The sequence below is a fragment of the Chiloscyllium plagiosum genome, unplaced genomic scaffold, assembly GCF_037043375.1.
Source record: "Chiloscyllium plagiosum isolate Xiang-an unplaced genomic scaffold, Cpla_swu_hap1 HiC_scaffold_4, whole genome shotgun sequence".
NCBI lineage: Eukaryota > Metazoa > Chordata > Chondrichthyes > Orectolobiformes > Hemiscylliidae > Chiloscyllium > Chiloscyllium plagiosum.
In genome coordinates, this window is record NW_028270142.1 from 80,592,090 (window position 1) to 80,608,819 (window position 16,730).

Genomic DNA, 16,730 nt, shown 5'->3' on the forward strand with positions numbered 1-16,730 from the left:
GCAATTGTAATAATTAAATTTCCTCTGTTTACTGCCTAAATATGTAAATAAATGTTTTTCTTGGAAGCAAACACAACCCTTATGTACCAAAGGAAGATGGTTTGTACTAGTTAACAGATTAATTTATGTTTGAGTGGAAAGTTACACCATAAAGTTAATTCAAAAACTGACAAAATTTCAAGGGCAATTTGTACCCAGATTGCTGATCTCAAGCAAAGCATAAACTCTGTCAAATATTGTTTAATTAAGAAATATTTATTAACATGTCATTTTATCCCAATACCTGCACAGTTCTGACTGCCTAATGTTCCCAATCCTCAAATGCAATGTTTATATGTTCAGATTATTGATTATATGAAGGGCTTGGCTGGATGGATGTACTTCTGTTAGTTATGTCCCTGTTAATACTCTTCTGACTCTTACAGATTCTATTAGATGTGACAAAAAAGAATCAAAGTGTCCAACTCCAGGCTGTGATGGCAGTGGTCATATTACTGGGCTGTATCCTCATCACCGGAGTTTTTCAGGCTGTCCTCACAAAATGAGAGTTCCACCAGATAGTGAGTAGTCAGCAGTGCTATATACTTTACCAACCTTAAACCAAATATTTTGGATGTAGGTTTGCTTGCTGAGCTGGAAGGTTCATTTCCAGGCGTTTCATTACCCTACTACGTAACATCTTCAGTGTGCCTCAGGTGAAGCAATGCTGAAAATTCCTGCTTTCTATTTATATGTTTGGGTTTCTTTGGGTTGGTGATGACATTTCTTGTGGTGATGTTATTTCCTGTGGCGAAGTCACTTCCTGTTCATTTTTTCAGGGGGTGGTAGATGGGGTCTAACTTGATGTATTTGTTGATAGAGTTCCGGTTGGAATGCCATGCTTCTGGGAATTCTTGTGCATGTCTTTGTTTGGCTGCACTGTAACAAACACTACCTTGGACAAACAGGCAGAAAACTAGCCACCAGGATACATGAACACCAACTAGCCACAAAAAGACATGACCCTCTCTCACTAGTATCCTCATATACGGATGAGGAAGGACACCACTTCGACTGGGACAACACATCCATCCTAGGACAAGCATTGTTTTGCCTGAGGCCCACTGAAAATGTTACCTAGTAGGGTAATGAAATGTCTGGGGAGAAAGTGAGGTCTGCAGATGCTGGAGATCAGAGCTGAAAATGTGTTGCTGGAAAAGCGCAGCAGGTCAGGCAGCATCCAGGGAACAGGAGAATCGACGTTTCGGGCATAAGCCCTTCTTCAGGAATTGTAATGAAATGTCTGGAAATGAACCTTCCAGCTCAGCAAGCAAACCTACATCCAAAACCTCAACCTGAGCTACAAATCTTCTCAAAACTTATTTAAGCCAAATGTAATGCGTATATATGGTATATCATTCAAAAAGTATTTTTTTAATTTTGAAGATGTGATATTAGAAGTATCCAAAATTTCTGTATTACTATATAAAGATATGCACAATATTTAAGTTAAAGAAGTAAAAGAGTCTTAATCTGAGAACTAACTACACTTCAGGTGAATATATGAGGCTTGAAGAGACCAAATGTTCTACTCGACAAACCCAGTATATTTATATGGTTGTAACACTTAGCTCCACCCTGTTGTATAATAAATCTACAGTCAGCTCCTGGATAAAAAAAAGGAGGGAAGCTGAGTCCTCACAGAGGAAATCTGCAACACACCTGTTGGCTTACAACCCAGTGACAGCTCATTTCATAAACTTAGTTGACAACGCTGGTTATTGGGAAACAGTAAATCGGTTAGATTTAAGCTGTCTTGATTATTTATTTGTGTTTATAAAATGGATTAGAATAGGGAATCTATGTCAAATGGTAAGAACAGCATCAAGTATTATAACAAGCTATAGCAGTAGTGCCAATGTTCTGGAGTCTGGTTCATTGAGCTGGCTAAGGTACTAGAAATGCTTGCATGGAGTGCAATGCCACATTTAAGATAGTGTAGCCCCTGTAACCCTTCAACTCTCATCTTATCATGATCTCTCCCAATTTCTGTGGTTCTTAGTATCGAAAGAGGCACTGAAGAAATAGTGAACAAGAACCCCTGAATGAAATGAAGACTGACAACTGAAAGAAAACTAACAAAATAAATAGATGTTATATTTCAAGAAAACCTTTCCCATTACAATCATAGAATATCACTTTAAAGAAGCACAATTCAGCTCTTTTGTGTATGTGAGGAAAAAGTGAGGACTGCAGATGCTGAAGATCAGTCAGAAAGTGAGGTGCTGGAAAAACACAGTCAGGCAACATCCAAGGAGCAGCTCTTCACCAGGAATTCGGATGCCCCCCCCCACCCCCCCCAAATTCCTGATGAAGAGCTTATGCTTGAAACATCAACTCTCCTGCTTCTCGGCTGCTGCCTAACCAGCAGTGCTCTTTTCTGTCTGTGCCAGTTCTAAGGAAGGGATTTCCAATTAGTCCCACAACCTTGTCTTTTTTCCTATACCATTGTACCTTTTATCATTATAGAAAAGTAGGAGAGATGGTGACCAGACTTTAAAATCATAATTGTGATGTTGAGGTTAGTATAAATTTGATCGTAATAAATCAATTCAAACAACTCGGACAGATTTTACATACCCTTGCACAATGTGGGTAATGGCTAGAAAGTTGGGAAAATATGGCCAAAATAAAAAATTGGATTCATGACATTGAGAAAAGTTTCCAATTTAGTCTTTAATATTTAGTTGTGTGTTGTGAGTCTCGCAAATGAACAATGACTGACTTATTTTCATGCATTTTCATCTCATTGTTAGCACAACTTGTCTTATTTCTATGTAGCTTCCAATTTTCATCATCTTTCCTAAGGATCTAGAAGTCACCAATTTCCAACATGAAAGTCAGAGTAGTTAATGTTGTCAGGGTTGGAGGAATTGAACTATAGGGAGAGCTTGAATAGGCTGGAGCTGTTTTCCCTGGAGCATCAGAGGCTGAGGGGTGACCTTATAGAGGTTTATAAAATCGTGAGGGGCATGGGAAGGGTAAATGGACAAGATCTTTTCCCTGGGGTGGGGAGTCCAGAATAGAGGGCATAGGTTTAGGGTGAGAGGGGAAAGATTTAAAAGGGACCTAAGGGGCAAGATTTTCATGCAGAGGATGGTGCGTGTATGGAATGAGCTGTCAGAGGAAGTGGTGGAGGCCGATATAATTACACCATTTAAAGGCATATGGATGGGTTTATGAATAGGAAGTGTTTAGAGGGATATGGGCCAAGTGCTGGCAAATGGGACTAGATTAGGTTAGAATATCTGATTGGTATGGACAAGTTGGACCAAATGGTCTGTTTCCGTGCTGCATATTTCTATGAGTCGATGAGTCTAATAGTGGCTGCAGTTCACCAGTTGCTTCTTTGGGCCCTCATCCAACTCTGTCTTCCCTACCATTTTCATGCATGTTCCAGGGACACCTTCCTCTTCTATCCTTCATCCAAGCAAATCGCCATCATAAAACTTGAGGCTAAAGTAACACATCATCATGGCTTTCAAACCAACTCTCACTCCACTTCACACCCTAAGGTCTTCACTCTGGAACTCAGAGACATTTATGACTTGCATACCTCTACCAGGTTACCTTGGATACATACGCACTGCATCCATCTAAATACAAAATATTCTTTTGCCCTTTGACTTTATTAACACTCACTCGCCTTGCATTTACTTTCTCTCTCAGCAGCTTTTGCTATATGGCCTGAGGAATTTGGAAGGCTTGCATTGCTTTCTAGTGCAATCTTGTCATGATTGGAAGAGCTGAACAGCCAAGTGGGTGGACATATCATACTACATCAATGTCACATCAATACAATTTGCCAACAACTTATGCTTCTACCAAATGGCTATGTCTGAAAGTCAAAGGGCACCAGTCCTTAGTGGGGACAAGTTGTATTACAGTCAGTCAGAGAATACTCCACACTCAGTTGTGGTACTTGTCTGATTCTACTCCAGAATGTTGACCATGGCGAGTTTGGCATTTGTGCTATCAGATTCAGAATGTGCCCTTTCAGTCTGTGTATTGGACCATTAGTCAGTCCTGTAGGTCAAATGCAACCAGTCCAGATTTACAGGTACATTAATTAGGGTAAAGTGGAGGCATTAATCTCTGAACTGGGGACACTGGGTTTTAGGAATTATGATCAGTATTTTTTTCAAAGGACAGTCCATAGAGAAAATGAATTTCAAATTTGGGGATGTTGTTTGTTGGACGAGATCGCTGAGGCAATGGTGACACAAAAGGGAGAATCCAGGATAGACCAATAGCGTTCTATAGAGCATAAGAGGGAACAGGGTATTTTCAAGAAACAGAGTTACTGGGGTCTCCAGTTAAGAAGAGTGTATCTCTCCCCAATTCTGCAAGAAAACTTTGGTCCCAACATAAACATTATCTATCTCAGAGCTCCTTATTAAGGCATGACTTTGTCCTGTGAAGCCTCCTTGGCATACCATGTCTCATTGTGATTGATATGAGGGCTCAGGAGACCCGCTATTGAAATGGTAATTCCCCACAGATTATTAGCTCATGCATCTGACATGGACACATTATTGCTGGAGTCCTTATGACTTTGCTTTGCTTTCTGTGACAATTATAAATTGGTCCAATAAATCCAGCAGGGACAGTAACCACAAATGGCTTCTGCACAGCCTGAGAGGGAGAGGTGGTAGATAAATTTTGACCCAAGAAGGTGAAGGAGAATTACACAACCTGCAACTACAGATCTTGCTGTCACTTTCTACAGATTTTGGAACACAGTGCAGGCCGAGACTGAGAAATTATTGAAGTATTATCACAAAACTTATCATCTTGAACATGGCATGCACTCAGATGACTTAGGTAGCCAGACCGTCCTGAATGCCACCAAGGTCTCAACAGCATTCATGTTTATGGCAGTGTCTTGTTTCTAACAGCAACTGTGTAGCACTGTGACAGCTTCCAATGCTCAATACACAGATACATCTGGGATATCATTGATTCCATCTTCTTTAACTAACACTTGTTCATACTCCTTTCACCATGATGAGGAGAGTCAAGCATTCAGTCAGTGTGATTCTTCACCATCACTGGCTTCCCTCAGGTACAAGGTAGTATAGACTGCACTCATGTTGCTTTGAGAGTGTCCAACCATAAACCTGCAGAGTTCATCAATAGAAACGGCTTCCACTCCTTCAAAATTCAATCTGTGACAATTGATACAAGATTTTGGAAGTGTTTGCCAGATATTGCCAGTGGGCGGCACGGTGGCACAGTGGTTAGCACTGCTGCCTCACAGCGCCAGAGACCCGGGTTCAATTCCCGCCTCAGGCGACTGACTGTGTGGAGTTTGCACATTCTCCCCGTGTCTGCGTGGGTTTCCTCCGGGTGCTCCGGTTTCCTCCCACAGTCCAAAGATGTGCAGGTCAGGTGAATTGGCCATGCTAAATTGCCTGTCGTTTTAGGTAAGGGTAAATGTAGGGGTATGGGTGGGTTGCACTTCGGTGGGGTGGTGTGGACTTGTTGGGCCAAAGGGCCTGTTTCCACACTGTAAGTAATCTAATCTAAAAATATTCTGGAAGCTACCATGACTCTTACATATGAAAGAACTCACAGGTCTCCTTCCAAAGTCCTTGGACCATACAGCAACTGCTGCTGGGACACAAAGGCCATCAGCTCCAATAAAAGGCAGACACCTTGAGTAAAAAGCCTCAGGCCAACATAGAACAAAGATACAAAGCTTCTTCCATTTCCATCAGGATCATAATGGAACAGAGCATACGTCTCTTTCAAATGAAGTTTCAATGCTTTGACAAGTCCAACAGGATCTTGCAGTGTAGCCCAAAAAGAGAATGTGATAGAGCAATGCACTGGCAAGTGCAGGAAGACAGAGAACCTAAATGAAACTCACTTTCAAGATGAAAGAGCTAGGTTTGAACTTCCTCCAACTTTCTGTCAGTTATATAGCAAGCAGTCCCAGTTAATGCAAAATATCACATGGACCTGTTTATTTTTGCAGTGCTTGAATATTTCTGCTATAGAATAATGCTTTCTTATCTGTTTGATTAAATGCTTTATAACTCCAAGTGATCTCACTTTTTACAAGTCCCACTTACCATTAGGGAAAAAGCAGCTGTCAGTGAGACAACACATTAACAGTAGATGGAACTACAGTTAGGTTGCTTATAAGACTTCAATCAGGATATAACAACCAAGTGTTGAACAGTGAGGTGTCTCATAATAGGCAGCAGGTTGAGAGGAGTCCTGAGATATCTCCTTGTCTAGCCTTCAACATTTTGGAGTTTGCGTAGGCTGCAAAATTGCCCTGAAATGCTTGAGCATTCTGTGTGTTTAACTTGAGAGAGGTGGCACTTTATGCAACTTCTGTCAGCAGACAATTGTGCTATGAGGGAGTGTGGGGAGTGAACTGTTCACTGTATTCCTGTGTGAGCAGGTGCTAGTGTTGGACTGGGATGGATAAAGTCAAAAGTCGCACGATACCAGGTTATTTCAAATAAACCTGTTGGACAATGATCTGGTATTGTGCAACTTTTGATATTGTATTCCAGTGAACATTGACTGGGAACTTGAAAAGCTGAAAAGTAGAATAAACCTTTGCCTCATGAGATAAGTAGAATCATTACTGATTCTGTACTCCCATTCACAAGTTGGGTGTAAGTGTGGAAGATATGTGTAGGCCAAGCTCTAATACATTCCTTGTTTATTCATTTTAGCCTCAGTATGAATCACATTAAAGTGCAGTGCCTAATTTGTAGTGAACAATATTTATATATGTGACATATTATAACATTGCTGGATGCCTCATCCTTTGATCTAGTTTGCCAATGGCTTCTGACTGGCCCGCCTGCTGTTGATGCCTGCCTGCCTGCATTTTGATGAAATTATTCATTACCAAGACCATGGGATTATCTTGTGCCTAATCTCAGGAGGCCTCTAAATGTCAGAAAGGTCACTCTCCCCAAAACGTTTAACTGCCTTTTTTCCCCACATGCTGCCAGATCTGCTGAGTTTCTCTAACATTTTCTGGTTTTGTTTCTAATTTCCAGCATCTGTAGTTCTTTTTTTTTGTTTAGTGAATTTGTGAAACTCTTTTGCACAGAGGGCTGAAGAAGTTATGTAGTTAAATATGTTCAAGGCTGAGTTAGATCAGTAAGGGAATCAAGGATTTTGGAGAAACGGCAGGCAAGTAGAAATGAGGTTTTTCAGCTCAGCCATGATCTCATTTTATGGCAGAATAACACTCAATCAGCGGAGTTACCTGCTTCTTCTCCTGCATCTTATGGTCACATTATATATGTGGCTGGTCAATGGTATTCCCCAATATATTGATTGTGAGGATTCAGTGGTGGAATGTCAAGGGGCAAAGATTAGCTTCTCTTTTGGTGGATATGGTCATTGCCTGGCTCTTGAATATTGCAAATGTCACTTGACATTTGTCAGCCCAAAACTGGATATTGTCCAGAGCTTGCTGTATTTGCACATGGACTGCTTCAATGTTTGAGGTGTCATAATTGGTGCTAAATTTTTAGCAAATCATCAGCAAATATTCCCACTTCTGATCTTATGATGGAGGGAAAGCCATTGATGAAGCAACTGAACTTAGGACTCTGGGGAATTCCTATAGTTTAGAGCTGAGATGACTGATACCCAACAACCACAACCATCTTCCTTTGTGGCAGGTATGGCCCAAACCAGTTAAGAGTTTTCCATGATTCCCATTGACTCTACTTTTGCTAGTTGATGCCACAGGGAGCTGTGGCCTTGAACCCCAAGATCCCTCTGTACATCAATGCTGTTCAGGGTCCTGCCATTAACTGTATACTTTTCCTTAACATTGGCCTCCCAAAGTGCAGCACCTCACACTTATTAAACTCCATTTGCCATTTCTCTGCCCATATCTGCAACTGATCTATATCCTGATATATCCTTTGACAACCTTCTACATTATCCACAACCGTACCAGTCTTGGTGTCATCTACAAACTTACTCACCATCCATCTACGTTTTCACCCAAGTAATTTCTATATATCACAAACAGTAGATGTCCCATACAGATCCCTGCGGACTACTAGTCACAAGCCTCTGGCCTGAAAAACACCCTTCGACTATTACCCTTTATCTTCTTCAGGCAAGCCAATTCTGAATCAAAGCGGCTAAGCCCCATGCATCTTAATCTTCTGGATGAACCTACCATGATGGACCTTGTTGAAAGCCTTACTAAAATTCATGTAAACAATATCCATTGCTCTACCCTCCTTAATCATCTTCATCATCTCCTCAAAAAATTCAGTCAATTTAGTCACCTTCCCTGCACGACGCCGTGTTGACTGCCTATAATTAGACCATGTTTTTCCAAATGCTCATAAATTCTATCCCAAAGAATTCTCTCCAATAGCTTCCCAACCACTGATGTGAGACTCACTGGCCTATAGTTTATTTGATTCTTCCTATTTCCCTTCTTGAATAGAGGAGTGACATTAGCTACTCACCAGTCGTCCGGGAACTCTCCAATGGCTAGTGAGGTTAAGGCCCCAGCAATCTCCTCTCTTACCTCTCTCAATAACCTGGGATAAATATCATCAGACTCTGGGGACTTTATCCACCTTAATGCTCTTCAAGAGACACAATACAACTTGCTTCTTGATTTCAAATATTCCGCACAAATCTCACTGTTCTCCCTATCCTTCTCCTGGGTGATTACCAACTCAAAAGTATTCATTCAGGATCTCACCCACATCCTCTGCCTCCAAGCAGAAGTTCTCTGCTTTATCCTTAAATGGCCCTACCTTCTCTCTAATTATCTTCTTGTTTTTAATGTGTGTCTAGAATGTCTTGGGATTCTCTTTAACCCTATTTGTCATGGTCATTTCATGGCCCCTTCCTGCTTCCTTTATATTTCTCATGAGCCCTGGACAATTTTAGTTTCCTAAACTTTGCATGTGCTTCTTTCTTCCTTTTGACTAAATTCACAACCTCCCTCGTTATCCAAGGGTCCCTTTCCTTACCATCCTTGTCTTTCGTACTTACTGGAACATGCTGGTCCTGAACTCTCATCAGCAGGTCTTTAAAAAATTCCTGCATGTCAAATGTGGACTTGCCTAATAACGACTCCTCCCAATTAACACTTCCTAGCTTCTACCTACATACGGACCCCACCACCACAGATATACTTCCCTCCCCACCCCTATTCACGTTTTGTAAAGACCATTCCCTGCGTGACTACCTCATCAGGTCCATGCCCCCCCACAACAACCCACCGTCCCCTCCTGGCACCTTCCCCTGCCACTGCAGGAAATGCAAAACCTGCACCCACACCTCCCCCTCACCACCAATCAAGACCCCAAAGGAGCCTTCCACATCCATCAAGGTTTCACCTGCACTTCCACACATGTCATTTACTTTATCCGTTGCTCCCAATGCGGTCTCCTCTACATTGGGGAGACAGAACTACTACTCGCAAAGCACTTCAGAGAATATCTCTGGGACACCCACACCAACCAACCCCACTGCCTGTAGCCAAACATTTCAACTCCCCCCCTCCCCCCCCCACTCCGCCAAGGACATGCAGGTCCTGGGCCTCCTCCATCACCACTCCCTCACCACCCGATGCTTGGAGGAAGAATGCCTCACTTCCACCTTGCGACCCTCCAATCCCATGACATCAATGTGAATTTCACCAATTCCCTCATTTCCCTTCCCCCCCAGTTTATCCCAGTTTCAACCTTCCAGCTCAGCACTGTCCTCATGACCTGTCCTACCTGTCCACCTTCCTTCCCACCTATCCGCTCTGCCCTCCCTCCGACCTATCACCTTCACCCCCACTTCCATCTACCTATCGCACTCTCAGCTACCTTCCTACCTAACCACACCCCCCTCCCATTTACCTCTCTACCCCCGAGGCTCCCAGCCTCATTCCTGATGAAGGACTTTTGCTCAAAACGTCAATTTTCCTGCTCCTTGAATGCTGCCTGACCTGCTGTGTTTTTCCAGCACCACACTTTTGACTCTAATCTTCAGCACCTGCAGATCTCACCTTTGCCTACTCCCTAGTTTCTGCCTAATTTGCCATCCCCCAATTTATTACCTTTCCACTTGTTGTAGCTCACAGAGGTCCTAACAATGTACGTAGAAAGTGGAAAAGATTCTGCTGAGGAAATATGGGTAGTTAGAGGCTAAATTAGAATGCAGAACCAAAAAGTTCATAATCTCTGAATTTCTTCCTGAGCCACAGGGGTCAACAAAATTAAAGAGGTGAATGTGAGGCTCAGAGATTAATGTGGGAGAAACTGATTTGAATTCATAAGACATTGGCATTAGTACTGGGTACAGAGGGAGCTGTAATCATGCTGGAACCAGAGTCCTTGTGAATCACATAACTAGGGCTGTGGATAGGATTTTAAACTAAATAGTGAAGCTTGGTGTTTGTTGTCATGGTGGTGGGGCTGGTGGTGTTCAGTTGCATGAATAGTTATGGAAAATGTTAAAAGGGTGAGGGGTGCTCAGCAGAGGGTTAAAGTTTCCAGAACAGGTAATAGGAGAGACATTATGGAAGCGCAGAAATCTAACTTCAGACACATCAGATAAGGAGACAACAATGAGAAGGAGGCAATTAATGCAGGTATGAGGGTGTTGTACTTAGTTAAATGCAGTACATGAGACAAGGTAAATGAGCTAATAACGCAAATTGAATTTGTCAGGAATGATGTGGTGGGTATCACAGTAACATGACTGTAAGGGGTAATGCTGGGAACTAAACATCCAAGGATGCATGTTGTAAAGAAAGGACAAACAGATGAGCAGAGGGAGCAGAGTTGCCTCATTCATAAGAAATTGTTAAGTCAATATCAAGAAATGATGTTGAGTTGTACAACGTAGAACCTGTGCAAGGAAGCTCGTGAAGACCCTCGTGGGAGATGGGTACAGGCCTTCTACCAGTAGTCAGGATCTTGGAAAGAAAATAAATTAGGTGGTAGAAAAGGCATGTAAGAAAGGCGCTAATGGAATAATCATGAGGGCCTTCAATACGAAGATAAACTGAAAAAATCAGGCTGGTATTGGACCTCAAGAAAAGGAATTCATGGAATGGCTACTTAACGTCTTTTTGGCACAGCTTGTGGTAGACCCCACTTAGGAAGAGGCAATTCTGGATTTTGTGAGGTGTAATGAGGCAGACTTGATTAGGGAACTGAAGGTAAGGAACGCTGAGGGACCAGTGACCATAATATGTTAAAACTTACCTTGTATTTTTAGAAAGAAAAGATTGAATCAGATGTAACAGCATTACAATTGAGTAAAGGTAACTACAAAGACATGAGGGAGGAGCTTGCCCGAGTTGGAAGGGGAGCCTAGCAGGAAAGATCATAGAGCAGCAATGACAGCTGTTTCTGGGGTAATTTGGGAGATGTATCAGAAATTCATCTCAAGGAAGAAGAAACACACCAAAAGGGTAAATGAGGCAACCGTGGTTGATGAGAGAAGTCAGGGATAGCATTAAAGCAAAAGAAAAGCATATAATTTGTTGAAAATTAGTGGAAAATCTGAGAATTGGGAATCCTTTAACAATCTGTAGAGGATAACAAAAAAGAAATATGTGGGGGATGAAATATGAGAGTAAGCTACTTAGTAATAAAAAAATGATTACAAGAGTTTTTTTATACAACTTAAATTTAAGAGCAAAGCAAGAGTGGACATTGGACCGATGGAAAATGATGCTGGAGAAGTCATAATGAGGAAACAAAGAAATGACAGAAGAACTGAATCAGTACTTTCCTGTCAGTTTTCACAGCGGAAGACATCAGCAGAGTCAAAGGAAGAGGAGAAAAGGAAGCTGAAAGGACTGAAGATAGATAAATTACCTGGACCCTAGAGGTCTGAAGGAGATAGCTGAGGAGATTGTAGAGGCATTTGTGATGATCTTTCAAAAGTCACTGGAGTCAGTGACGGTCCCAGATAATTGGAAAATGACTTCTGTTTAAGAAGGCAGGGAGGTAGAAGAGAGGAAACTATGAGCTCGTTAACCTGACCTCGGTCACTAGTAAGATTTTAGAGTCCATTGTTAAAGATGAGATTGCTGAGTATTTGGAAGTTCATGGTAAAATAAGACTGAGTCAGTGTGGCTTCATCAAGGGGTAGTCATGCCTGACAAATTCATAAGAATTTGTTGAGAAGGTAATGAGCAAGTTAGACAAAGAGAGCCAGTGGACATGATCTATTTGGATTTACAGAAGACCTTTGACAGGATACTGCTAAATAACATTAGAGCTCATGGTGTTTGGTGCAAGGTACTGGCATGGACAAAGAATTCTAACTGGCAGAAGACAGAAAGCAAGGATAAAAGGGTCTTTTTCAGGATGGCAGCCAGTGACTAGTGGTGTTCCACAGGTGTCAGCGTTAGGACCTCAACTATTGTGGCGGCACAGTGGCTCAGTTGTTAGCACTGAGCACTGATTCTCCCCGGGTCTGCATGGGTTTCCTCTGGGTGCTCCAGTTTCCTCCTACAGTCCAAAGATGTCCAAAGAATTGGCCATGCTAAATTGCCCATAGTATTAAGTGCATTAGTCAGGCGTAAATGTAGGGGAATGGGTCTGGGTAGATTGCTCTTCGGAGGGTCGGTATGGACTTGTTGGGCCAAAGGGCCTATTTCCACACTGTAGGGAACCTAATCTAATCGTTCACATCATACATTCACAATCTGGATGAAGGACCTTAGCATTGTTGCTAAGTTTGCAAATGACACAAAAATAAGTGAGGGACAAGTGGTGTTGAGGAAGTAGGGAGGCTACAGAAGGACTTGGACATGCTAGATGAGGTGGAAAAGAATAGAAGTGTAGACTATTTTCTAATTGGGGAAAGGCTTTGGAGATCTGAACCACAAGGGGACTTGAGAGTTTTAGTTCAGAATTCTCTTAAGGTTAATATGTAGGTTCATTTGGTGGTTAGAAAGACAAATGCAATATTGGCATTCATTTCAAGAGGGCTAGAACACAAGATCAAAAATGTCCTGCTGAGGCTGTATAAGGCTCTGGTCAGGCCATATTTGGAATGTTATGAGCAGTTTTGGGCCCTGTGCAAGTGTTGAATAGTGCCAAAAGGAATTTTACAAGGGTAATCAGAGAGATGGAAGGCTTATCATATGAGGAGAGGTTGAGGCCTCTGGGTCTGTACTCAATGCTGTTTAGAACGATGAAGGGGGGGATCTGATTAAAACTTGGAAAATACTGTGAGGCCTGGATAGAATTGATATGGAGGAAATGTTTCCAAAAAATAGAAGAGTCTATGGACCAGAGGGCACAGCTTCAGAGTGAAAGGACAACCCTTTAAGACTGAAATGAGAATTTCTTCACTGGCTAATCTGTGGAACTCATTGCTGAAGGGAGTTGTGGAATTCAAGTCATATCAGCCATGATCGACTGCTGGAGCAGAACTAATAGGCCAAATGGCCTAATTCTGCTCCTATAACTTCTGGTTATGCTGATCCTGTATAAATTTCTAGTTAGAGTACTTATTCGGTTCTGCTTATGATGCTTTACAAAGGATATGAGAGCCTTTGAGTATGTGCAAAGGCAATTTACAAGAATGATTCCAGAATTGAAGGACTTCAGCTACAAGGTTAGGGTTAAGGTTAATTTGAAGACATTTGGAGCAAAGGAGTTTGGAGGAGTTTTGGTAGAGATGTATAGGATTATAGCAGGATGAGGTAAGGTAGTCAAAGAAAAGGTGTTGTCATTAATCGATGGTATAAGAACAAAGGGAGAGAGATTTGTCAAGAAACGCAGGGGGAATGTGAGGAGAAACTTTATTTTTACACAGTGAATAGTGATGGCTTGAAATTTGCTGCCTTTAAGGATCTTGAAAATGAAAATGATTAATTATTTCAAATATGATTGAATGGATATTTTTGTGAACTAAACTTACAGAGCTTTGGTGTTGGCACCATAGAATGGAGTTAACTGAATAGCTGTACAGACAGCTGACATACACTCAAGGAGCTGAATGATTTCTTTCCATATGATAACAATGACATGAGTCAATAAAAGTTAAAAAGTTTTTTTAAATTAAATAGGACCTTGGTTGAAACCAAACCTGACATAGACATTTACAGCTTTAGTCTCCTTAGCAAAGAAAGGAGATGTTTGCTTTCAAAGAATTACAACAAAATTTAACAGGCTGACTTATGGAAGGAGAGAATTGTCTAATGAGAAGGGATTGAACAGATTGCGCTTATATTACCTGGCATTTAGAAAAATAAGAAGTATTCCAGTACAAACATATACATTCTTAAAATAATTTTTACAGGGTAGATATTGGGAAAATGATTCACCTGACCAGGGAACATAGCACCAGTGAGCATAATCACAGAGTAAGAGGTTTGGACTGAAATAAAGAGAAATGTCTTCAATTGGTTTGGATATGCCGGTGTTGGGCTGGGATGTACAAAGTTAAAAATCACACAACACCAAGTTATAGTCCAACAGGTTTATTTGGAAGCACTAACTTTTGGAGCGCTGCTCCTTCATCAAGCAACCACCTGATGAAGGAGCAGCACTCCGAAAGCTAGTGCTTCCAAATAAACCTGTTGGACTATAACTTGGTGATGTGTGATTTTTAACTTTCTTCACATGAAGTTTTGAAATCCTTGGAAATCTCGACCCGAGAGAACTGAGAATGTTTATTTGTTGAACTGATTCAAGTAAGAAATGAATAGGTTTTTGAGTACAAAGGGAATTAAAGCATGAGGTGTAAGAGGTGCAGCTGAGGAATGAGGTCAGCCATGATCTTAATGAATTACAAATAGGCCAAATGGCGAAAGGCCTGCACAACCTCCTATTTCTTGAAATGCTTACCACCCACATCTCTTCAATTCCTTACATTCTATTTCCTACTGCACCTGCTCCAGAGAAAAAGTCTCAACATTGTCACTTAAAGATGCACTTTCAAAGTAACAAATAAATCACCTTTAACTTTCTATTTCCCATGAAACTTCTGTAGCCATAAATTTACACAACTGCTTTCTCATCCTCAACTTTGACGCCTTTATCTCTTGCACAACTGTTACTCCTGATCATTCCTGCAGCATGTTCCACAACTTCTCTCCCAATAAGGAGGTGCAGATTTTACAACATCAGACACAGGATTAGTTTAAATATCCATCACTAGGCATTGTTAGATTCATAATTCTCTCTCAGGTTTTACTTTCCTTTTGTCAAAGTTGCCTACTGTTGTATGGCACAAACTGTCTCTTTAAACATCTTTCCATAATTTCCTCTGCTGCAGCTCCATTCCAGTTTCAAAGATTCCATGCATTCTTTCCCCTGATTGTAACCATTTAGTCAATTACCATTGAAACCCCTCTTGTTTTGTTTAACAAACAAATTGCACTATGGCATATGATGCTGTAGATCTTAACTCCTGGACATTTACTTTTATTTTTTTTTCCCATGTCCACTCTGCGAAAGTTAATCTATTGACTCAGATGCATATTCCACTACAAAATCTCATTCATGCTAAATTGCTGACTACCCAGTTCCCTTTCTTTGCCCCATGCTGGCTGATATTGCAACTGGTCCCAATTATCTCCCGAAGAAAGTTACCCTCCCTTTTAAAAGTACCATCATTCTGCTCATTCTCAACAATTTGTTCACAACTATGTTGTAATTATAGCATCTGAAACATGTATTTCTGCACAGAGTCCTTGATTATATTGTAACATCTCAAGTACTTCCCTGTCTGATCTGTAATGTCATGTTCATGTTTCAATTTCTCCAGTTTTCTGTTCTTGCCACAGAATGGAATCAGCTCTAAACGTAGTCACAAGTGACATTTTTCATGTAGCCATGCTGCATTTATTTCCCTGCACTGAAATCAGTGGAGCATAAAATTGAAAGAGGTGTATAATTATGTTTGTATTTTTTTAATCTTAAATAACTTCGCAGTTTATGACCCTCTTGTGAATCAGATCTCCATTTTAACATTTTCCCAAATAGTGACAGTTCTGTTATTTTGAGGAGTATCATGAGAATATGAATGGCACCTATTTTTGTCTGGCAACTATCAATTTACCAATGAGGCCTTTTTTATATCAAAATCTCATGGCATATATAAGATCCCAGCCCAATTTTGACATACATCTCACACAATTTGTGGCGACCAGAACTGGATGCATTGCTTCAGTTAATGCCGGAGCAATACTCTATCCATGTTTAACATAACTTCTTTGTTTTGATATTCTGTACCCCTATTAATAATACCTCACATACTGTATGTTTTACTAACCATCCTTTCTAACATCCTGCGATCTTCAGTGATTTATGCACATTTACATGCAGGTCCTCTCTGCTCTTGTAGCCCTTTTTGATTTGTATGCAATGTTATATTATCTTTCTGTGTTCTTTTTACCAAAATAAATCACTTCACATTTATCTGCATTAAATTTTATCTGCCACTGTCTGCCCAAGCTGTTTATGTCTTTCTGGCACGCTATGCTATCTTTCGCAGTTTCCAGTACTTGCAAGCTTTGTATCATCTGAAGATTTTGAAACTGTACCCTGTCCAGCAAGTCCCAAATCACTAATATAAATCAAGGAGAGCAAGAGTCCCAGCAACAGCTTCTGAAAATCTCCACTTCAAACTCTACCCTACCCTGATCCATTAATCCATATTCTCCTTTTCCTGTCACTCAACCAATTTCTATTAATTTTGCTACTATCCCT

At 41.0% G+C, this 16,730-nt stretch overlaps 1 protein-coding gene across 2 annotated transcripts in view; it reads left to right on the plus strand.

Annotated features, from left to right (window-relative positions):
* Positions 1-16,730, plus strand: part of st18 (ST18 C2H2C-type zinc finger transcription factor) — a 429,006-nt gene that overhangs the window by 287,437 nt on the left and 124,839 nt on the right. For both annotated transcript variants that reach the window (XM_043688314.2, XM_087986407.1), the window contains exon 9: positions 426-560. In XM_043688314.2, coding sequence (XP_043544249.2) covers positions 426-560 — 135 coding nt within the window. The remainder of the gene's footprint in view (positions 1-425; positions 561-16,730) is intronic.